Raw genomic sequence first — 23,751 nt, forward strand, 5'->3', positions numbered from 1 at the left:
GGCATTACCTGAGTGACCGCTGTGGTCTGAGGCTCCTGCGACCGGAGCGAGAGCCTCCACATTTCCGTCATCTGCCTTGTCCGCGGGCGCCACCACTCCAGCGGCTGGTGTCACACCGCCATCGGGTTAGGCGCAGACATCTTCCCGCTTCTCCCCCTTGGTCTTTCGCTGGCACCGCTCTTTTAGGCCTGAAAGTTTCGTTTTTCGACTTCCGGCCTCGCTTTCCGGCCGCAGATCCCAGGGGGCGGGGCTTCATCTTTCGCGCCCTTTTTGCAGGGAAGAAGACGCTGGGCTGTAGTTTTTCGCGCCAAAATGGCGACTTCTGAAATTTTGGCAACGGATCACCGCTGACTGTCCAATACAAGGCGCACTTCCACAAGGTAAGTGGATGGGTAAGTATCCTGTTCGTGACACCAAGTTTCGGGGTGTGCCGCCCCCGTGCCAGCAGCCACCGCTGCTCGGATCCGGACCTTCAGGGGTGGTGGCTCGAGGGTCTCCCGACCCGCCGAATAAAATGGGGGATGTAGATGTACGGGCTAGGCTGTAATAAGTTCGTGACGCCACCCACGGTGTGTGGTGAGGTGAGACACCACCGCTGCTGTTGTGGTGCACCGGGGGAGATGTTGTGCAGCAAGATGTTAACCCCTCCGTGGGCAGAGATGGTGGCCCCGGGACCCGATGGCTCTGGTGCAGGGGGAATGACGACCGCAGAGGGTGCTGGTGTACTCACAGTTAGGAAAACACACAAGTCTCTGGTAAACCAAGATGGTGGTGGCCGGTGCCGCGGCCGGTTGCGTTCGGAATCCCCCACCCGGCTGGTGGTCTCTATCCTTGTCCTGCAACTTTTTAGTAGAAAATACTTCCTTGTATGAAACGTAGGAGTCCGCTCCCGGTTGGATGTGGCCTGAGGAGCCGTGCCCGCAGACGCTGGCCCGTGAGATCTATGGGCCTTGGCAGTGACCTCTTATCCCTAATCGGTGGCCTGTTGTCTTCTATGAGGGACTGTGGGTGGGAGAGGACCTCTAGTCCTGGCTTCAATCGGTTAATTAACCAGTTCCAGTAGGTTCTGGTTCCTGGCTTCAGGGTCCGAGTACCCCCCTTTGTGCTACGGTTTCCGGGTCGGTACCCCGTGTCGGTATCGGCGGGATACAATCCTGGCCCGGTCCACTTCGGTTCCACCGAGACATCTTCCAGTCTCCTGCCGATGGAGCCAAGGCACCAGGGCTCCTACCCTGGTACCTGTCAGTTTGCTTCAGGCCTGACACACAGGCCTGACCTCCACTACTGAACTCCAAGACAGATCTCAACTACTTTCCCGCCCCCGGGCTGTCTAAACCCCTGGGTGGGCGTGCACCAACTGCCTGGCCACGCCCACTGGTGTGTCTAACTGTCCCTAAGGGGGTGACTAGGGTTTAATGGTTGGCTGTGTGTTTCCTAGTGAGGGAAAGGTGTAGTGCGGGGGCCTAACGGTGACTACCTGGTTTTGCCAGGGCGTCACATTAGCAGCTGGTGCAGGCTGTATAACACAGCTGATTCCTGCCATATCATCTTGTAAATCTTTCAAAATGTGTTGACTTCTGTCACTGGTCGCTAGTCGCAGATGATAGTAGTTGTTGCGGGCAGAGGAGGGGACGCTGCGCTCTCCCACTGCTCGGGTCCGGCTGCTGCTGCTGCTCGGCGGTGGCTCGAGCGGTGGGCCGGATCCCGGGGACTCGAGCGGCGTTCCTCGCCCGTGAGTGAAAAGGGGTAGGGATTGATTGGATGGTGGATTTGAGTATTGTCCGTGACGCCACCCAACAAAGCAGCTTTGTTGTTAGTTCTCCCCTCCATGAGTAGGGGGTTGGTTGTCCCGGGGCCCGGTGATGGGGAAAGGGATGGATGGCAGGCGGGTTACGGGGCCTGGTGAGGTGCAGGGTCGCAGGGGCAGCGCTGTGCCGCACGGCACGGTGGTACTCACTCAGCCAATGATGAAGACACAGTTCTCGGTAAAACACACGGCTGGATGGACGGGTCCCACTGACGGCTGCGGTGGTTTCTGCTCCCAGCAGGTTGATGGTGACTGCCTTTCCCTGCACCTATGTACGGTAGATGGTTACGATGGGTTCCCACCGGTAACCCGCTCCCCAGCTTGGATATGGGCTGGAGGAACCCCTTTTTGCCCGCAGGCTCTGGCCCTGGAAAACGGTTGCCTTGGCGGTGGCGGTGTCTCCCTCTCACGGTTGGGCGGTTGCCTTTTGTCGGGACTTGGCTGCTGGGGAACCCAGGAGGTTCCCTTCGCTGACGGATTCGACAAATTCACGGTGACTCCTAGCCTTGTCAGGGTCCGTAAACCCCTGCCAGCTGGTGCTGACTTCTCTTTGTGTACCGGTCCGATACCGCCGGGCCACCGCCTGTCCACGGTCCTTACGGTAGACTCCAATCGGTCACTCCTGCAGACGGTCACCACCGTCTGCCAACCTTGCTGTACCGCCCGGGCCACACACCCGGACGCTGTCAGTTAGTTGCTCCACTACCACTTCACCTCCTTCCACTTTCACCTCCAAAACTAATCTGTCTGGTTTTCCCGCCTCCAGGACTGTGAACTCCTCGGTGGGCGGGGCCAACTGCCTGGCCCACCCCCTGGTGTGGACATCAGCCCTTGGAGGAAGGCAACAAGGGTTTTGTGTCTGACTTCGGTGTGCCTGACCGGGAGTGTGGGGTGTGTGGGTGTTGTTCTCTGTGGCCCCTGGCTTGTCCAGGGCGCCACATAATCATTGCTGCTTACATACCCGTTTGCCACTGAGCCAAACAGCTCTGACCTTCCTCATCAGCTCCTGATCAGGGTTTTTTAGCTCAGTGCCACAAAAATACTGTAGGTCTGAACTGTCACTCAAGGAGGAGTGACTCTCCCACCTGCCCCAGCAACCAGGAAATTGGATGGCTGAGGAGTCGCAGAATCCTGAAGATGAAGGATGAGAAGAGCTCTTATATTTACTAAGGGAAGATCCATTGTATGGGGAATTGCTCTGTGAGAATAATAATGATACAATAGGTCTTTAGCTCAGTAAATTGAAATGCAACTCCTATAATACTAATGGTGACAAACAAGTGGCTCAGTGGTTATGAGCCCCTCAGGACTAAACCGCATTGTTCTATATAATACAGATATTTATATTATGAGTTTATTGAAAGCAATTAGATGCAGAGAACTGCATTCAATTAAGAGCATTTGAACTAACCAGAAGATTACTCGATACATTAACCCCAAGAACAATCTGACTAAGGACTAATTTAATTTTCTGCTGCTGCAAGATTAATTATCTTGATCCCCTAAGAGCAATTAGTGGTAAAAACAAGTCAAATGGATGCATTGTAAGCTATGCCATTGTAAGCTATGCAACAGGATAACAATCCGTGATCTCAGAACAGAGAAAATTATCTTTCCTCCTATTTTGTTTTTGTTATACTTTTCGTAACCATTAAAGTAAAAAGATCTACTGTCCTGGTCTCATGTTCTCCGGTCCGGTGTTCATAATCCTTATACCAGGAGTCCTAGCTGCCCAGACATGGAGGTTAGTCCACATAGTGGCATTTCAAGTTAGATTTTTTTTTTTTAGTCTAGCTGCCCAGACAAGGATGTTTTTAACCTAGATAGTGGCATTTTAGTTAGGTACCCGGAATATTGAGATTTACCTTGCCGTTGGTTTCCGGGCTTACATGCATTGGCCAATTCATAAACTAAAAATCTCATTTTTTCATATAGCAGTAATACAGTACCAGAGTTCCCTTATACATTGATAGCATTTAGTGTGCGGCTGTATCCATTTTGTATTTGCTAGGTTTTTTCAGCTGGCACCTATACACACTTGTAGGATGTGCGGGTCAGTTTTTTGAAATATTTGCAGTGAGTTTTTTTCTGACTGAGCACTCCGCCCTATAAACCAGGCTGTGTTCATAATCCTTATACCAGGAGTCCTAGCTGCCCAGACATGGAGGTTAGTCCACATAGTGGCATTTCAAGTTAGATTTTTTTTTTTTAGTCTAGCTGCCCAGACAAGGATGTTTTTAACCTAGATAGTGGCATTTTAGTTAGGTACCCGGAATATTGAGATTTACCTTGCCGATGGTTTCCGGGCTTACATGCATTGGCCAATTCATAAACTAAAAATCTCATTTTTTCATATAGCAGTAATGCAGTACCAGAGTTCCCTTATACATTGATGGCATTTAGTGTGCGGCTGTATCCATTTTGTATTTGCTAGGTTTTTTCAGCTGGCACCTATACACACTTGTAGGATGTGCGGGTCAGTTTTTTGAAATATTTGCATTAAGTTTTGTTTGAGACCTGAACTTGCCCTCTAAGTCAATGGGGACCCAAACTTAGGTGCTGTAAAATTGTTAGGGTGAACACTTAACCAGGGCTCACTCGTGTTGCCTACTGACTGATTCTAATTGGTGGGGATCGAGTGCATGCTTTAAAAATGAGATCAGACACACAGTAGGATATTCATCTTTCCTCGATCGAGGTCTGCTCAACTGACTGATTTATTCCAAGAATATGCTCTTGTAAAAACTAGGAAAAGGGGCATGATCAGCCCTTCAGTGTGCATACTTGGATGTGTCCATTGGTCAGTGGGCTGAACAATGTGTTAGTCCATGAGCTGATTGGTGGGTGTCATCGTAGGCAGGTGTATGACGTCATTGGACGGATATGTGGTGATGCTGATGGGAGGGTCTATGTCATCATATGGCGGATCCATGCTGATGGGAGGGTCTATGTTGTCATCTGGTGGATCCATGCTGATTGGAGGGTCTATGATGTCATCAGTGGCCATCTTAGTTATATCTGAAAACCTGGCTCATGTAAGGGAAATTGACCCATTTCCCACAATCCCCTGTCAAGAGGTTAATCAAGTATTTGATCCAATGGCCGTAGTAAGTGCCAGCGGGCTGCAAAAGGAACCAAAATGGGGGAGCAGGACAATTGCCCTGCAATGTGGATAGGGAATAAACAAAAAAAAAAAAGATGGGGGATCCCCCTATTTTTGATAACCAGTGCATGTAAAGCAGGCAGCTGTTCCGTAGTATTCGATAGACGTCGTGGGACATTACACCATTGGATTACATCAGAACTTTGAGGATTTCTTTTTCATTAAAAATTGATGGACAAGGGAGTGTGGGGGCGTCTTTATTCACCATAGGATTACGTTGGTATGTTGAGGATTTTTTTTCATTCACAAATTAGTGAACAAGGGAGGTTTTTTTCCAGTGTGTTTTTTTTTTGTAACTCTACACTAAGCAATGGGGGTGTCTATAGATGCCTCTCCATTACTAACCCGTGGGCTTGATGTCATGTGTGAATAACTGCTGACTTCAACACCAAAAGTATTATCCCATTTCCACAGCAACAGGGCAATCATGAAGATCCAGGCAATACAAAAGAATTGGTACATTTAATGAATGCGCAACTGCTGGGGTGGTTGCAGGTTGCTATTTCTAGGCTGGAAAGGGCCAAATAACCATGGACATCCCAGCCTGATAATACCAGCCCCCACTTATCTGCTTTACCTTGGCTGGTAAAAAATAGGGGGGGACCCATGCCATTATTTTAAATAATCCAGACATATATTTAAAAAAAACCAGCATGGGATACCCTGTATTTTTGGTATCCAGCCAAGATAAAGCAGACAGCTGAGGGTTGCATCCCGCAGCTGTCTACTTTACCTGCGCTGGCAATAAAAAATAGGGTGACCGCACATTTTTTGTATTACTATTAGGCGGGCTTTGCACACTACGACATCGCAGGTGCGATGTCGGTGGGGTCAAATCGAAAGTGACGCACATCCGCCGTCGCAGTCGATATCGTAGTGTGCAAATCCTTTTTGATACGATTAACGAGCGCAAAATCGTCGTAATCGTATCATCGGTGTAGGGTCCGACATTTCCATAATGCCGGTGCAGCGACAGGTACGATGTTGTTTCTCGTTCCCGCGGCCGCACACATCGCTGTGTGTGAAGCCAAAGGAGCGAGGAACATCTCCTTACCTGCGTCCTGGCTGCAATGCGGAAGCAAGAGGGTGGGTGGGATGTTTACATCCTGCTCATCTCCGCCCCTCCGCTGCTATTGGCCACCTGCCGTGTGACGTCGCTGTGACGCCGCATGACCCGCCCCCTTAGGAAGGAGGCAGGTCGCCGGCCAGAGCGGCGTCGCAGGGCACGTGAGTGCATGTGAAGCTGCTGTAGTGATAATGTTCGCTACGGCAGCTATCACAAGATATCGCATGTGTGACAGGGGCGGGGACTATCGCGCTCGACATCGCAGCATCGGCTTGCGATGTCGCAGTGTGCAAAGTACCCCTTAAACTGGTCAATACAAAAAAATCATCGGCAAAGGTAATATGTCTGTTTTATGGAGTTTGATGTACTGATTCCAAAAATATGCTTAGTTTTGCTCTATTACATAATGTTTCTGAGATAGAAGTTTTTTTGTTATTACATTATTTATGCATTTTCAATGTATGCTGGGCCCCTCATGTAAAATGTTCAAGTTGTTCAAATGGTCTTCGTGACTGGCTGAATATGCGGAAAGTGGCTATGCCATTTGCTGTTCTCATGATTTGGAGAGAACCCAAAAATCATAGTGATGACTGCTACTTTTGTTTTGACAAACTTTTCTACATAGAACAAACATAAGATTAATTACCCTGAACTTGAATCTGCGATTAGGCCAGTTCTACATGATGGTACCTTGCCCGTTCCTGTACCACAGCTGTCTAGATTGGATGAAAAGAAGTAGAATATGAAGACTTTGGAGACCTCAAGTCAAGATGAGTATGTACCTGATGGCGCAGCCAGGATGCTTTACTCAACATGAATTAAATGATCTCATCAGAGACCTTTTATTGTCAAAAGATAAAGCTGAACTTCTTGCATCTAGGTTGAAACAGAATAATCTTCTTCATGATGTCAAAATGTGTTATTATCGAAACAGAAGTAAAGGCCCCGTTACACGCAGCGACGTCTCTAACGATATATCGCTGAGGTCACGGTTTCCGTGATGCACATCCGGCATCGTTAGCGACGTCGTTGCGTGTGCCACGTACGAGCGACCGCTATCGATGGAAAATACTCACCAAATCGTCCATCGTTGACACGTCGTTCATTTTCTAAAAATCGTTGATTGTTGAGGACACAGGTTGTTCGTCGTTCCCGAGGCAGCACACATCGCAACGTGTGACACCTCGGGAACGACGAACTACAGCTTATCTGCAGCCACCGGCAATGCGGAAGGAAGGAGGTGGGCGGGATGTTACGGCCGCTCATGTCCGCCCCTCCGCTTCTTTTGGGCGGCTGCTTAGTGACGCCGCACAAACCGCCCCCTTAGAAAGGAGGCGGTTCGCCGGCCACAGCGACGTCGGTAGCCAGGTAAGTCCATGTGACGGCTCCTAACGATATTTTGTGCCACAGGCAGCTATTTGCCCGTGACGCACAAACAACGAGGGCGGGTGCTTTCAGCGTGTAAATCCCCCTTAACACTTTAACACAATTTTCAGAGTTGATGGACCAATGGTGTACTGTAACAATGTGAATGGCCTCTTTGAAGAACTGAATCAAGAGTATTTTGTTGCAGATTGGCGATTGTTTATTGACTCATCCCAGAGAAGTTTAAAAGCAGTGTTGCTTCACAATGGAAATATGAAACCATCAATCCCTATTGCTCACTCATGTCATCTAAAGGAAAGTTATGAAGATCTGTCAGTTATTTTGGATGCTATACAATATAAGCATCATCAATGGATATCTGTGGAGATTTAAAAGTGATTGGTTTGCTAATAGGAACTCTAGGAGGTTTCACAAAATATTGTTGCTTCTTGTGTTTATGGGACAGTAGAAATACAATAGAACATTGCTCGTCGTGATTGGGGACAGCGAAACATCTATGCTCCAGGTAGAGACAATGTTCAGCATAATCCTTTAGTTGCTCCAACAAAAATCTTTCTTCCTCCACTACATATAAAGTTTGTATTGATTAAAAACTTTGTGAAAGCCAAAGACAATTCACAAGGGTTCCAGTACATTTCACAGAAATTCTCCAGCAAACCTGAAGAAAGGGGTATTTGTTGGTCCTCAGATCAGAGAATTTATGAGAGATTATGTGTTTGAAGGAACTCTAAATGATAAAGAATTGAGATCTTAGAAAAGCTGCAAGTGGATCTGTGAAAACGTCTTAGGAAAAAATAAATCTCCAGAATATGCTGAAGGTGTTGAGGAACTGCTAAATGCATACCAGTGTCTTGGATGTCGCATGTCTCTGAAAATACAGTCTTTGCATTCACATTTAGATTTCTTCCCTCAAAATCTTGGGGATGTAAGCGATGAACAAGGCGAGCAGTTTCACCAGGACATTAAAGTAATGGAACACCGCTCCCAGGGTTTTTGGAATGACTCAATGATGGCAGATTACTGTTGGATGCTATATAGGGACAACCATGAAAAATCATCTCAACGACAGTCTAATGTCAAGGACTTTTAATTTCTGCTCATATTTTGGTTTCTATTTTGCATGTGAAATTATTTTGGTTCAATAAAAACTGTTTTGTAAGGTGAAGCATTTTTGTCTGATACTGTATGTAGATTACTGTTTTCTTAATGTCGCCAGTATATTTCCTATACCTTATAATAATGATGCTGCTCCATGGAAATTATATGTGCTACAGAAAAACTATATGCATTTTTTAAATCAGGACAAAAATGTGATGCCCTGGCAAAACCAGGTAGTCACAAATAGTTCACATCCTCCTTGTCACCATCAGAAACCCACACTTAGGCATAACACAGCCATAAAACCCTAGCCACCCCCTCATGATAATAAGGACACACCAGTGGGTGGGATCAGGCAGATGAGAACGCCCACCTAGGGGTCCTGAGGTGTCAGAGGCGGGAACACAGGAGATCAGTTTTGACAGCAGTGTAGGCCGGGGTAGTAGTCCTCGGACTACCTGGCTAGGTGGCAACAGTGAGCAGGGCCACAGGCGACGGAGATCCAGTCGCGGGAGACCTAAAGTGGACCGGGGAAGGGTTGTAGCCCACTGGTACCGACAGCGGGAATCCGGTCCGGAGGCCGTGCACAGTCGGGGTGCCTGGACCCTAGGGCGAGGAAGGTTGCAAGCCCCTCTCCAATTGACCAGCTGGGGACAAGGTTCCAGACTTTGTCCCATTAACTGCCCAGATACAGCAAAACGGAAGCCCAACGCGGGGGATAGGGTGTCCGTCAGAACCCACTGAGATCCCAAGGGTCAGCTTTCGCGGGCCACAGCTCCCAACACATACAGAACCGGGAGTGGACTTCTCCGTTCCATGCGAAGTCGTCCAGAAGGAAAGACAAACACAAAGTGCAGGAGGAAGGAATACCTGTTCATTAACCTGGGTGCGGGACCCGAATGCACCCTCCTAAGGCAACCGGCCACTGGCAACTTGGTTTACTACTGGACTTGTGTGAAATTACTGAACTGTGAGTACACCATTGTCCCCTGGTCCAGCCCGGCGCACCACCTCCTGCAGTCATCACTCTCGTGTTCCATCCTTGGGCCCAGGGACTACACCTCCCCTACCCGTGGAGGTGATCCCACCTTGCTGCTCCACTCCATCAGCCCCAGGCACCCCATCACCAGGCAGCGGCGGTGCCACCATCCCTCACCGCAACCCCCGGGTGGCGTCACAGACACAACAACTCCCCTTTAAATATCCCCTTTACGACGGTGGTGAGGATGGGCGGCCGTGAGAGCCCAGGTCCGGTCACCACTCGAGCCGTCGCAGTAACCCGGATCCGATCAGCCCCCGAAGCGGCAGCGGCCCCCACCCGCAACAAAAAGATGATTCAGAAAAGCAAAAAGTAACCTTCGGTGATTACAAAAAATATTTTTTGTAGACCTGTATTTTGTTCAAAGTAAGCATACAGGCATCTTCCCCATGCCGAAAAGCTTGTTGATTGGCTGCGCTGCAACCTTTCGACACGTTTTAGTCCATATCCAAATCCCGAACTCGGATTCAGACTTTACAGTTCTGGTTTGCTCATCCCTAGTCCTCAACAATTCTTGTATCGTGCTCAACACTCCAATTCACAATGTTACACTATGGCAAGAGCTCCTGTATTCTTTTGAGAGAGCAACCAAACATCTCAGACTCGCCATATATTTGTCCCTTTCCACCTGACATCATCTGTCGGGACATTCCAAGGGCCCCCATACACATTAGACTGTCGTCTGAACCCGTCTATGTTTGGCAGACGTTAGGTAATGTATATGGGGGCCGGTAATCTCTTGGTGGTCTGCTCATAGTCAAGAGAGAATGGTTGCGGACCTGAGGCTTAGCCAAGGCCTTCTGAAATGATTCTTAGTAATTATATTGGAATTATGTTATGTAAAGATCTTGTCATCCTTGGAAAGTTTTCAATTGCAGCTATTTATTGTTTGCTGGTGTAATTCCTCCTTTGTTTGTTCATGTAGGCTTTTTAATAACCATGTCCTCTGAAACACCAGTATGTGTCCTTGTTCCCAATAGCTTATCATGTACAAAAATAGTCTGATCAGAGTGAAAGTCTGTAAAGGATTATTATATTCACTGATCAGACATGGCATTACAATTACTCGCCTAATATTGCGTCAGTTCCCCTCATGTAGCAACGGCAGTGGCCCATTGAGACATGGACTCCACAAGAGCTATGAAGGTTTCAAATGCACTTTCGTAGCATTTCGTACCAAGACATTAGCAGCAGATCCTTTAAAGTTAAGTAAATTGTGATTAACGTCTTTTTCCAGTACATCCCAATGATGCTTGATCAGTATGAGATCCAAGGCCAAGTTATCATCTTGAACTCTTTGTCCTATTCCCCAAACCATTCCTAATTTTATTGTATTGACCAGTTGAAAGAGGACACTTACTGACATTAGGTAATACAATTTTGTAGGTGCTCTTAGCTATTGAATCATCACAATCTACCCCTTGTCAAAGTCAGGTAGATCCTTACGCTCGCCTATTTTTCCGCTTCCAACCCATCAACTTCAAAACTGTTCACTTGCTGCTTAGTATATCCCACTCCTTGACAGATGCCATTGTAGTGACTTATCAATGTTATTTATTTCACTCGCCATTAGATGCAACATCATAGCTGATCAATGTATATAGCCCATTGTGGAGTGAGGCCTAGCCAGAAAGAGACCTATGCCCTAATGCTGGCTTCTACGTTTGCGGTGTACTGTGTAGTTTCTAACATAGTATTCTGCTGTTATCTCCATTTAGATTTTCTCCTTAAAAGTCACAGGAGAGAGGCCCCTGCTCCCTGACTGTACTGAGATTTAATTATAAATTTAATTAACTCAATCATTTTTTGTTATAGCTATTTTTTGCATCACTCCCTGTTGTGTGCGTGACGGTCTGATGTGATCTCAGGGGGATCTGGGATCAGAATGTCCCAGCGTATTGTCGATCGCAGATCCGCTTTAGTGTCGCTTGTTATTTACCCTGAGTTGGAGTTGTAACCTCAGCCGCAGCCACTCCCTTCTGCTATAAATATCTGCTCCTCAGTCCTCCCTATCCCAGCTCTAGCCGTTATCTATGCTGTCCACTTTGAAGGAGCCAATCTGTGAAGAAGCTGAGGTGTCGGTTCTGTTGCAGCAGAGAAGTTCCTGCTTAAGAAGCTATGGAGTGTATATTTCTCAATGGATTTGTACAGATTATGGATGACATTTAAAGTGTAAAATGTTCTGAAATGATTCTTCTTGGTATGATTTGGAATGGCAAAAACCTGGCATATTAACATGGTATTTCAAGTGCAACCGTTGTTTTAATTTTTATATCATACATCAATAATACACATGAAAATTATGAAGGTAAACCTTGAGGGGTTTAAAATAAAAAGGGACACACGTGGCGCCACTCTAAATGTAGTAGTTCAAAAGCATAAAAAATGATTAAGTAATGTGCATAAATTAGGATCAATCTCCACAATCTCTGTGCTCCTGTTATTTTACCTGAAGAAGTCTATCTTTTTTTAAGATTGTTAGCCAAAATGCGTTGTAATATTTTATGTAATATTTTATAGTAGCTGAATAAAAATTCTTCTGATATAATACATTTGGAGATCGTTTTTTGGATTTGAAGGATTTTTCAAGCATTTCAATAGACATGAAAATTAGCAACTTTGTAATATATCTTATCAAATAGATGTGCTTCTTTCTCTGCCAGAATTGATCAGTCATTATCAAAATTGTCAATTCTGAGATAAAATCTGTATTTAATGAAGACTTTCCCATTACTGAGATAGGAGATGGCAGTTGGTGCTGATGAGATTCTATGGTGGTGGGGAGGAGCTAGAGACAGAGGGAGGAGCTAGACACAGAGCTCCGCCTCCTCCCTTTTCTAGCTACATAGAATCTCTACAGCACCAACTGCCATCTCCTATCCCAGTAATGGGAAAGTCTTCGGTGAATACAGATTTTACCTCACAATTGAGAATCTTGATAATGACTGATCCATTCAGGTAGAAAGAAGCAGATTTGTCTGATGAGATTATTATTTTCATGTGATTTATGAAATAAAAATTAAAACGATGATTACACTCACAGTATTTTCCAGCATGAAAATGTATTAACTTTGTATGTGATATATAGTGTCATTTTGACTTTGTTTTATTGTCATGATCTACGCTTTTTGCAGGAATATAAGAAAAATCTGGACTCACTACTGGATGACCTGAAAATAAAAGAGAGAAATTACAAGATTCACGTACAGAACGTCCAGTGTGAAATGGAGGAGAAATGTGGGTCACCATTGCTTGCAATACAGTAAACTATGAAATAATGTGCTATAGTATACTGAAGGTCCCCATCTGAGATCACGGTCCCAATAGTCAATTAAAATAAGGGGCAAATATTTCAATGCAAAATTACATACAGTGCCTACAAGTAGTATTCAACCCCCTGCAGAATTAGCAGGTTTACACATTCGGAATTAACTTGGCATTGTGATATTTGGACTGTAAGCCTGGAAGTGTGAAATGCAGCAAAAAAGAATGTTATTGTTTTTGGTTTGTTTTTTTTTAAATTGTGAAAAGTTTATTCAGAGGGTCATTTATTATTCAACCCCTCAAACCACCAGAATTCTGTTTGGTTCCCCTAAAGTATTAAGAAGTATTTCAGGCACAAAGAACAATGAGCTTCACATGTTTGGATTAATTATCTCTTTTTCCAGCCTTTTCTGACTAATTAAGACCTTCCCCAAACTTGTGAACAGCACTCATACTTGGTCAACATAGGAAAGACAAAGGAGCATTCCAAGGCCATCAGAGACAAGATCGTGGAGGGTCACAAGGCTGGCAAGGGGTACAAAACCCTTTCCAAGGAGTTGGGCCTACCTGTCTCCACTGTTGGGAGCATCATCCGGAAGTGGAAGGCTTATGGAACTACTGTTAGACTTCCACAGCCTGGACAGCCTTTGAAAGTTTCCACCCGTGCCGAGGCCAGGCTTGTCCGAAGAGTCAAGGCTAACCCAAGGACAACAAGGAAGGAGCTCTGGGAAGATCTCATGGCAGTGGGGACATTGGTTTCAGTCAATACCATAAGTAACGTACTCCACCGCAATGGTCTCCGTTCTAGACGAGCCCGTAAGGTACCTTTACTTTCAAAGCGTCATGTCAAGGCTCGTCTACAGTTTGCTCATGATCACTTGGAGGACTCTGAGACAGACTGGTTCAAGGTTCTCTGGTCTGATGAGACCAAGATCGAGATCTTTGGTGCCAACCACACACGTGACGTTTGGAGACTGGATGGCACTGCATACGACCCCAAGAATACCATCCCTACAGTCAAGCATGGTGGTGGCAGCATCATGCTGTGGGGCTGTTTCTCAGCCAAGGGGCCTGGCCATCTGGTCCGCATCCATGGGAAGATGGATAGCACGGCCTACCTGCAGATTTTGGCCAAGAACCTCCGCTCCTCTATCAAGGATCTTAAGATGGGTCGTCATTTCATCTTCCAACAAGACAACGACCCAAAGCACACAGCCAAGAAAACCAAGGCCTGGTTCAAGAGGGAAAAAATCAAGGTGTTGCAGTGGCCTAGTCAGTCTTCTGACCTTAACCCAATTGAAAACTTGTGGAAGGAGCTCAAGATTCAAGTCCACATGAGACACCCAAAGAACCTAGATAACTTGGAGAAGATCTGCATGGAGGAGTGGGCCAAGATAACTCCAGAGACCTGTGCTGGCCTGATCAGGTCTTATAAAAGACGATTATTAGCTGTAATTGCAAACAAGGGTTATTCCACAAAATATTAAACCTAGGGGTTGAATAATAATTGACCCACACTTTTATGTTGAAAATGTATTAAAATTTAACTGAGCAACATAACTTGTTGGTTTGTAAGATTTATGCATCTGTTAATAAATCCTGCTCTTGTTTGAAGTTTGCAGGATCTAACTTATTTGCATCTTATCAAACCTGCTAAATCTGCAGGGGTTTGAATACTACTTGTAGGCACTGTAAGCTTAACTGATGCCAACCATGACCCTTTAAATAATTCACATTGATGTTTGCTGTGCCATTTAGTTGCCAGTTAGTAATAATGAAATGTATAAGCCTGGTCATATAGCTAAGCACTGAGCATCGTATTGAAGATCTCATCTTGTATAGCCTGTTATTATAATGTAGTGCAGTTTAATAGCTTGGAAATAAATGGACACTAGTAGTAATACTACTACACTAATGGAATAACCAGGAACCAGAATAAAATTGTGGAATAAATCTGCGTTGCTCTGAATAGGCGAAGGTCCAAAGTTTAATGTAGGCTGTTTATTTCAACGCGTTTCGAGGTGTATCCTCACTTCTTCCTCAGGAAGTCCACTGATTCTTTTGGAAGAAGTGAAGATACACTTCAAAACATGTTGAAATAAACAGCCTATATTAAACTACTCAGTACTTTGGACCTTCATCTTTTCACAGTGTAGCGCCCCTGAATATATCAGGGTGCTACAGGGAACTGCATCCTTACCCAGGGTGCAGGGCCTACCCCCCACGGTTCCAGGCACCCAGCAAACCGGTCACTCCCATCTGCACCACAAAACCCAATTACCTCACATGAGTCACTGCCAGACACACCAGGGGGTTGGACTAGCTGGAAAATGGGCCAGCCACTTGGGGACTGGGCAGACTGAGAGGTGAGAGTGAAAAGTGAGCTCCAGAGAGAGAGGAGCTGGGAGAGTTCGCTCCTGGGGAGCTAAAAAAAACTGATTGGGTCGCAAGCAGTGATCCGGGTCTTGAGGAGTCAGGGACCGGTTGCAGGGATGTTGGATAGGGGTGTGACGGACGTAGTCTTCGAGGGATTATCGGCACCAGAAGGGCCCAACAGAACTGACCGGTACTGAGCATGACGGGGTACAGGACCCTAGGTCAGGAGCCGATTCAACGTACTGACAATTCACCTGAGAGGGAGAGGATCTCCAAGGACTTCCCTAAACGCTCAGAGACTGAGGGCATCAGCACAACGAGGGGGACAGGGTTTTTTCAGACACAGCAACCCACTGAGGTCCCAAGTACCAGCCCTTAGGAGCATGACTACACTACACATAGTGAGCAGGGCCTCCAATAGCTTCAAGCCACGGGGACCATCAACGGACAAAAAATTGTGCATGGAGGGAGGCTCCAAATCACTAAGTGACTCCGGTAGGACCGGATAGTTGGAAAACGCTTCAAAATTGAATAGCTCAAAAAACTCCCCAAAAAAGTTACTTTTCCTGAAGGTTTTTTAACTAGAAAACTCAAAATTTTTGATGGCCTCAAAAACTCTGTGTGCACGTAGTCTTAAGGCCGCTTTACACGCTGCGATCTCGCTAGCGAGATCGCTAACGTGCGTACCCGCCCCCGTCGTTTGTGCATCACGGGCAAATCGCTGCCCGTGGTGCACAACATCGCTCGGACCCGTCACACTACTTACCTCCCTAGCGACGTCGCTGTGACCGGCGAACCGCCTCCTTTCTAAGGGGGCAGTTCGTTCGGCGTCACAGCGACATCACTAAGCAGCCGCCCAATCGAAGTTGAGGGGCTGAGATGAGCGGAACGAACATCCCACCCACCTCCTTCCTTCCTCATTGCGGGCGGCCACAGGTAAGGTGAGGTTCCTCGTTCCTCCGGTGTCACACATAGCGATGTGTGCTGCCGCAGGAATGACGAACAACATCGTACCTGCAACAGCAACGATATTTGGGAATGGAGGAGTGTGTCAACGAGCAACGATAAGGTGATGTGCGTCACGAATTCCGTTAAGCCTCACTTTTTAGCAAGAAAATAAAATCTTGCTAAAAAGTGTGTCCGTTTCATGGTGTATAGGCTTCTTATGATACAGGAGTATACTGACATAATGTCCAATCAATGAGAGAACTATTGTAGGCAGCAGCACAGTTCTCCATCCTCCTGCCCGACACTGATCAGTGTGATCGGTATAGGGCAGGAGAGAAAGCTACCAGGACTTGCATATCACTAAAGCTGCACATCCTGAATAGTTAAAGGACCTTTCAAATAAAAATGTGGTAGTGCATACACAGTGTACAGCAGAGTTGTGTGTGAAAATGTGTGTTAATGTAGCACAGCTGTGTGTTTTTATGTAGTGGAGCTCTATGTGTGCCGATGCAGGAGATATGTTTGTGTTGCTATAAAGTACAGTGCTGTGCAAAATAATTGGGACAAAGCAAAAAAAAAACACATTTTTGAATATTTAATAATAAAATGTTATAATGCACTGTTACAAACCAATTTTAGTAAGACATATGTATTTAGCAGATATGGGATTTTCAATGCGTTTTGGCATTGATTCTACCAAGTTGCTGCATAAATTCTTCAATTCTTCATCATGGAGCCACACTTGTATGGCGCTGTTTATCATGCGTTCTTTGGTTGTACAGTCCATTTTGCCAAGACGTCTCTTCACAATGCTCCACAAATTTTCTATAGGATTTAAGTCTGGTGAATTGCCAGGCCAGTCCAGCACTTTTACTTTATTTTCTTCCAGGAATTTCTTCACACACTTGGAATTGTGACATGGAGCCACATCTTGTTGGAATGTCCCTTCAAATTTACGCATATATGGCACAATAACACGTTTCAAAACGTCTATGTATTTGGATGAATTCATCATACCATCGACAGGAAATAAGCTTCCTGTACCATCAGCTGTAAAAAAGTCGCGAAAAATCTGTTTTTGAGGGTGTTTCAGAGTTTGTTGAATATGATCAGCTCGCAATGGTTCATTTTTGCTTCTTCTAAAAACACTTGCTCTGTACCCTTGAACAAAAAGATGAGTTTCATCACTGAAAATTACCTTTTTCCACTGGCTAGTTGTGCAAATTTATATTTTTTGCCCATGCGAGTCGTTTTGCCTTCATTGGAGATGTCAGAAGCTGTTTCTTTACTGGCTTTGTTGCCCTCCGACCGACTTCCAGAAGCCTGCGCCGTACAGTTGAATCGCTAATATCAATACCTGCAGCGAACAAGTCTCTTTGGAGGTCTTTACTTGTTTTTCTTGCATTAATTTTACTATTTCTGATAAGTGTTTATCAGTTCTTGGTGTCGTTTTTCTTCCACATTTCCCTCTTCTTTTTGGAGAAAGCGATCCAGTTTTATTGTGTGTGTGAATTATTCTTGAAACGGTAGATTTTCCAACACCAACGGTGAAAACGATTTCTCTTACAGTCAGACTTGTATATTCATTAAGAGTAATAATTCTAGACCTCTTCCGTGGAGCAACATTCATTTTTACAGGCATGAATCACACTGAGAGGAAAAATTACACTAAAACTGGTTTGAATCACTGACTGGTAACCAACTTACTATTTTACTTACAAAAATGCTCTGTCCCAATTAATTTGGACAGCACTGTAGCTTAGCTGATTGCGTGTCAATGTAGCAGAGCTGTGTGTGTGCTCCTGTACCATGTAGCAGTATGTATGTAGCAGAGCTCAATGTGTATACACAGCAGAGCTGAGTATGCATGTACTATGCTAGCAGCAGTTTTGTGTATGTGTGTGTAGTGCAAAGTGTTTATGTATATGTGTATAATGCACACTCTGCAGAAAAACACTAACAATAGATCTGTTACCTCCTTATTCTACCCTAATGCATTCAAATTAGTGATGTTGACCATGCCACCTCTTCACCCCGCCAGGGAAGTTTTAATTTATAAGAAATATATTTTTGCTATTTATTTTTTGCTGTCCAAATTGGATTGTGTCTTATAGTAAAATGTGTCATGTAGCCCAAAAAATACACTAAACCATTATCATGTTAATTAATTTAATATATACAGTATTGAGTAAAGAAGAAGAGAAACATAATCTGTTGTCTACAAAGGACAAGGAAATATCCGATCTATGGATACAGCTACGTACTCAAGAGAAAGAAAAGCAGAGTGAGATGATCAAGCAGCAGATCGAGGTATTTATAACCAGGCTCAGACTGGCCCACCGGAGAGCAGGAGAATCCTCTGGTGGGCCCCTTTGCCGGAGTATGTCACTTACCGCCAAACATGATGAGTAGTTGGCACAATGCACTTGTTTCACTATGTACAGATAAAGAAAGCATCTCATCATTTATTTTACAAACTACACAGTATATTATTATATAGAAGCATGGGTAAATTTGTGAATGTAATATTTGCATATAGTTGATCAGTGGCCCCCAAAGTCAATGTTACTGGTGGGCCCCTGATGCCCCAGTCTGATGCTGTAAATTACAAGCAATGGTGATTGTGTAATCTGTTGCATAAATAAAATTATATATTTTCCACTGTTTTTCACGTTTTTCACTATCCATGAGGCTTAATTTTTGTTATTTTGATATTACTTTTATTTTTATTGCTGATGTTGAAGGGCAAACGTGAAGAAAAATAGGAAATATGAGTCTATTTTAACATTTTTCTTTATTTTATATTTATAACCACACATGACCACTAAAATAATTTTAAATTGTGTTCCTCTTTCAATAGAAAGTTTTTTTTATATATTTTGTGGACAGGACTATAAATATTGATTTTAAAGGGAACCTGTCACCAGGTTTTTCCCTTATGAGCTGTGACCACCACCAGTGAGCCCTTATATACTGCATTCCAGAATACTGTATATAACAGCCCAGACTGATCTGTATGATGTAAAAAACACCTTTATAATACTCATCTAGGGGGTGGTCTGGTCCAATATTTGTCGCTGGTCTCGGCCCGGTGCCTCCTCCATTTTGTGCAATCGACATCCTCCTTCTCAGCCCCGTGTGGATGACATCCTACGTCATTCATGCAGAAGCCTCCATTGCGCTCCTGCGCAGGTGCACTTTGATCTTACAGGCTAAGGGAAGAGCAAAGTACTGTAGTTTGCATTTGCGGTGGGTGTTTGACCTTTCCTCGCACCTGCACATTACAGTACTTTGCTCTGCCCTCACCCTCCTTCCAAGCCCCGTAGGATACAGCATCTACATGGACTTGAAAGTAGCATGGCAACTGCACAAGATGAAGGAGGTGCCGGACCGATAGCAGCGACACTCATCAGACTGGACCGCCCCCAGTTGAGTTTTTTAAAGGTGTTTTTTACATTCCACAGAGTGGCCTAGGCTCTTATATATAGTATTCTGGAACGCTGTATATAAGGGCTCACTGGTGGTGGCCGCAGCTGAAATTTTAGCCTCCTGGCTACATAGCAGTGCTGTCTGGGTTTCTTAGGACCTGGCAGCTCCTGTACCCTCCCTCCATCCAGTGATCACATATTACCTGAGTTAGGAGATGAAACCAGGGTAAGGCTGCTTTCACACATCAGTTTTTTGGCATCAGGGACAATCCGGCGAAAAACGGATAAAACGGATCCGACGCCGGATCCGTTTTTTTCCTCATTGAATTGTATTAGCGCCGGATTGTGCCTGATGCCTTTGCGTTGCATCCGTCGTGCGCCGGATCCGGCAAAATTTATGTGTTCAGCTGCTGGAAAGGACACAGCATGCAACAATTTTTTCAGCGGCAAAAAACGGACCGCGCTGGATCCGGTGCGGTCCGGCGTCATGTGCAATGAAAACCTATGGGCGCCGGATCTGTTGTAATGCAGCATACATTGCATTACAGCAACTGATTCTGTTTTTCTCTACTGAGCATGCTCAGTAGCACAACGGATCTGTCCAAAAACTGAAGGAACTGAAGGAAAAAACTGATGTAACTGATCCGTTTTTTCGCCTGATCCATTGCATCAGTTTTTACACCGGATTGTGCCTGATGCCAAAAAACTGATGTGTGAAAGCAACGTGCTTCCTAATCTAGTTCAGAATTGTGAATACAGAGAATAAAAAGTAAACATATTAATTAACCTGCTTATCCTCTCTGGCTGTGTGACAGCAGAATGAAAACTGATTAGACTGCGCTCACAGAACATCAGTGCAAGAAGTGACGACTGCACGGATTTAAAGTCTATGGGCAGTCCTGAAGTAGATAAAGATCAACAGACATGTTGGATTTGATTAGACTTGGACCAAGACTGTGGGGATTGAGCTGCAGCCATGTTACTTAGGGGCACTTTGCACACTACTACATCGCAAGCCGATGCTTGCGATGCCGAGCGCGATAGTCCCCGCCCCCGTCGCAGCTGCGATATCATGGTGATAGTTGGCGTAGCGAACATTATCGCTACGCCAGCTTCACATACACTCACCTGCCCTGCGATGTCGCTGTGGCAGGCGACCCGCCTCCTTATTGAAGGGGCGGGTCATGCGGCATCATAGCGACGTCACACATCAGGCGGCCAATAGAAGCGGAAGGGCGGAGATGAGCGGGACGTAAACATCCCGCCCACCTCCTTCCTTCCGCATAGCTGGCGTGAGCCGCAGGACGCAGGTAGGAGATGTTCCTCGCTCCTGTGGCTTCATACACAGCGATGTGTGCTGTCGCTGGAACGAGGCACAACATCGTAACATCGGTCATTTCCAAATTATGGAAATGACCAACGCTACACCGATGATACGATTACGATGATTTTGCGCTCGTTAATCGTATCAAAAAAGCTTTACACACTACGATATCGACAGCGAGGCCGGATGCTCGTCACTTTCAATTTGACCTCCGATATCGTACTGTGCACAGTGCCCCTTATAATATGCAGTGTAGGCCTTTCCATAATCATCTGAAGCACAATTTATAAGACACTGCTTTAAAAGGAATCTGTCAGTAGGATCATCCCTCCCAAGCCGTCTATATGGGCATGTAGGTCATAGGAAGCTGAATAAAATAATACCTTATAATCTGTGATCCAATGTCTTATTCCAGAGAAATCAACATTTTTCTTGATATAGAAATTAGCTGTTAAGATCTATGGGCTGGACATAGATCTTCTTGAGAATCTGCCTCTAGGGATTATTATAAATTAAAGGAGGAGGTTACCAATGTGAGACATGTAGATCCGGAGATAAGACTATCGGTCATTACATGTCTCACACTGGTAATGTCCCTTTTCCTTTACAATACTCTCTGGAAGCAGATTCTCAGGGACATCTGTGTCCAGCCCATAGATCTTAACAGCTCATTTATTTAAATAATAATAATAATAATAATAATAATTTCTTGGAATAAGTCATTGGATTGTAGATATCAAGGTGTCATTTTACGAGGGCTGCTGATAAGTCTTTGGCTTTGTGATCTTTCTTCTTTCTATGGTAACAAATGTTACATCACATGAAAGCCTTATTTGTCTAATATATGTTTTCAAAATATTGTATGTGTGTTGCTTATGGCAACAGTGTTCTACACATGCGACAAAACAAAATGACGGAGTCTAATGCGATATTCACAGCAACTGAGAGCAGAGGAGTAATAAAATTCTTGTTTCTGGAAGGAAAGTCCGCGAAGGATATTCATGGTGATATGTCGCAGACATTGGGGGATCAATGCCCTTTATAGTCCACAATTTAGAACTGAGTTGCCAAATTTAAAAGGGGCCACTTCAGAACCAATGATGAGGAACGTCCTGGACGACTGAGAGTGGTTGTTGTTCCGGAGATCGTCGATGCTGTGCACAACCTCATATTGGAGAATCGACAAATTTCAGTAAAAGCAATAGCAGACATCATGGGGATTTCCCATGAACGTGTTTGTGTCATTATCCATGAACATTTGGACATGAGGAAGCTACCTGCAAAGTGGGTTCCCAAATGTTTGACAACAGAGCAGAGAAGCATGCGAGTGAAAACCTCCTGTTCCATTTGTCAGCATTTCCAGACTGATAAGAACTTCCTGGATCGACTGGTCACTATGGATGACACCTGGATTTATTTGTATGACCCTGAAAACAAGGAGCAGTCAAACGAGTGGAGGCACAGTGGTTCTCCTCATCCAAAGAAGTTCAGGGTGCAAAACTCAGCCCCTAAAGTGAGTCTGTGTTCTAGGATAAGGAAGGCGTGCTGCTAGTGGACTACCTTCAAAAGGGTTCCACCATCAATGCAATGTGTTACATTGAACTTTTGGACCAATTGAAGGTAACTCTGAAGACCAAAAGGCGCAACAAGCTTTCCAAAGGAATCTTATTCCTGCAAGACAGCGCCTCCGCTCACACTGCACAAGCGACCACAGCAAAACTGGCAGAGCTGGGCTTCCAGCTGGTTGACCACCCACCTTATTCACCAGATCTAGCTCCCTCCGACTATTATCTGTTTCCAAACCTGAAGAAACACCTCAAGGGTACCAAATTTCACACCACTTGTGATGCCATGGCTGCTACGGATGCCCAGTTTGAGGTACAAACCAAATCCTTCTTTTTGCTAGGCTTACAGAACATGGAATACCAATGTAAGAAGTGTGTTGACATCCGTGTCAACACACAATATGTGGAAGAAGTATAAAGTTTCATCATCCAATCTTGTTTCTTTCTGGGTAAAGCCAAAGACTTATCAGCAGCCCCTCGTATACAGCTTCCTTTAACCGACATGCCCATATAAACAGCTTAAAAAGGCTGTTCCTACTCACAGATTCCCTATAAATTTGGTAGTATATAATTATTTATTATATATTTTACAGTTTACTATAATGAAACAGTTAAATAATTTACAGTTTTTAATCTTTCCAGTTCAATGAAAAATTAGCAAGAATCCAGAGCAGAAATTCGAAATCTCACCCAGATACCAACAGTTTGTGTCAGAACATCTACAGAATGGTATTTCTTTGCTAATTTCACTATAATGTTCAATATTAAATGACTAGAGATGAACGAACCCGAGGTTTGGTGTTCGATGTTCGTACCAAACACAGACTTTACAAAAACAACATGTATGCAAACTGCTCTCGTGAGCGTTGCTGTGCTCGGGTACGCTCGGTGCTCAGCCCAGTGCAAGCCACTTGCAGTGTTTGAATGGCTCTTACTGTGAGCAAAAATAGCAAGATTGGATGTAGTGTGCACCAAACAAAAATAAATAATTGAAAACACCCCACCCACTCACCCCCGGAAGTGATCTGTTTATGGCTTGTTGCATGTTTGCGGAGACCCGAACTGCCCATTTAGTAACTTCCATTAGGGTTCAGGTCAAGTCTGGGTCTCAAACCAAACTTTATCTAAAGTTCGACTGAACCCGCCGAACCGAATTTCCACGGTTCCGCTCATCTCTATAAACAACCTAAGCGAAAAGTGGGAAGTATTACAGCTCCTTTTATAGCGACAGTTCACACATGGGTATTTATACATATAGGTTGTAGGTAAAGGCCTCGTTACACGCAA

At 45.0% G+C, this 23,751-nt stretch overlaps 1 protein-coding gene across 1 annotated transcript in view; it reads left to right on the plus strand.

The window, feature by feature from the left end:
* The window catches only part of CCDC152 (coiled-coil domain containing 152), a 90,940-nt gene that overhangs the window by 52,449 nt on the left and 14,740 nt on the right, over window positions 1-23,751 (plus strand). Inside the window, exons 5-7 of the mRNA XM_075342675.1 lie at window positions 12,694-12,796; window positions 18,330-18,457; window positions 23,107-23,193. Of these exons, the coding sequence (XP_075198790.1) occupies window positions 12,694-12,796; window positions 18,330-18,457; window positions 23,107-23,193 (318 nt within the window). The remainder of the gene's footprint in view (window positions 1-12,693; window positions 12,797-18,329; window positions 18,458-23,106; window positions 23,194-23,751) is intronic.

This window comes from Anomaloglossus baeobatrachus, chromosome 1 (genome assembly GCF_048569485.1).
Source record: "Anomaloglossus baeobatrachus isolate aAnoBae1 chromosome 1, aAnoBae1.hap1, whole genome shotgun sequence".
NCBI lineage: Eukaryota > Metazoa > Chordata > Amphibia > Anura > Aromobatidae > Anomaloglossus > Anomaloglossus baeobatrachus.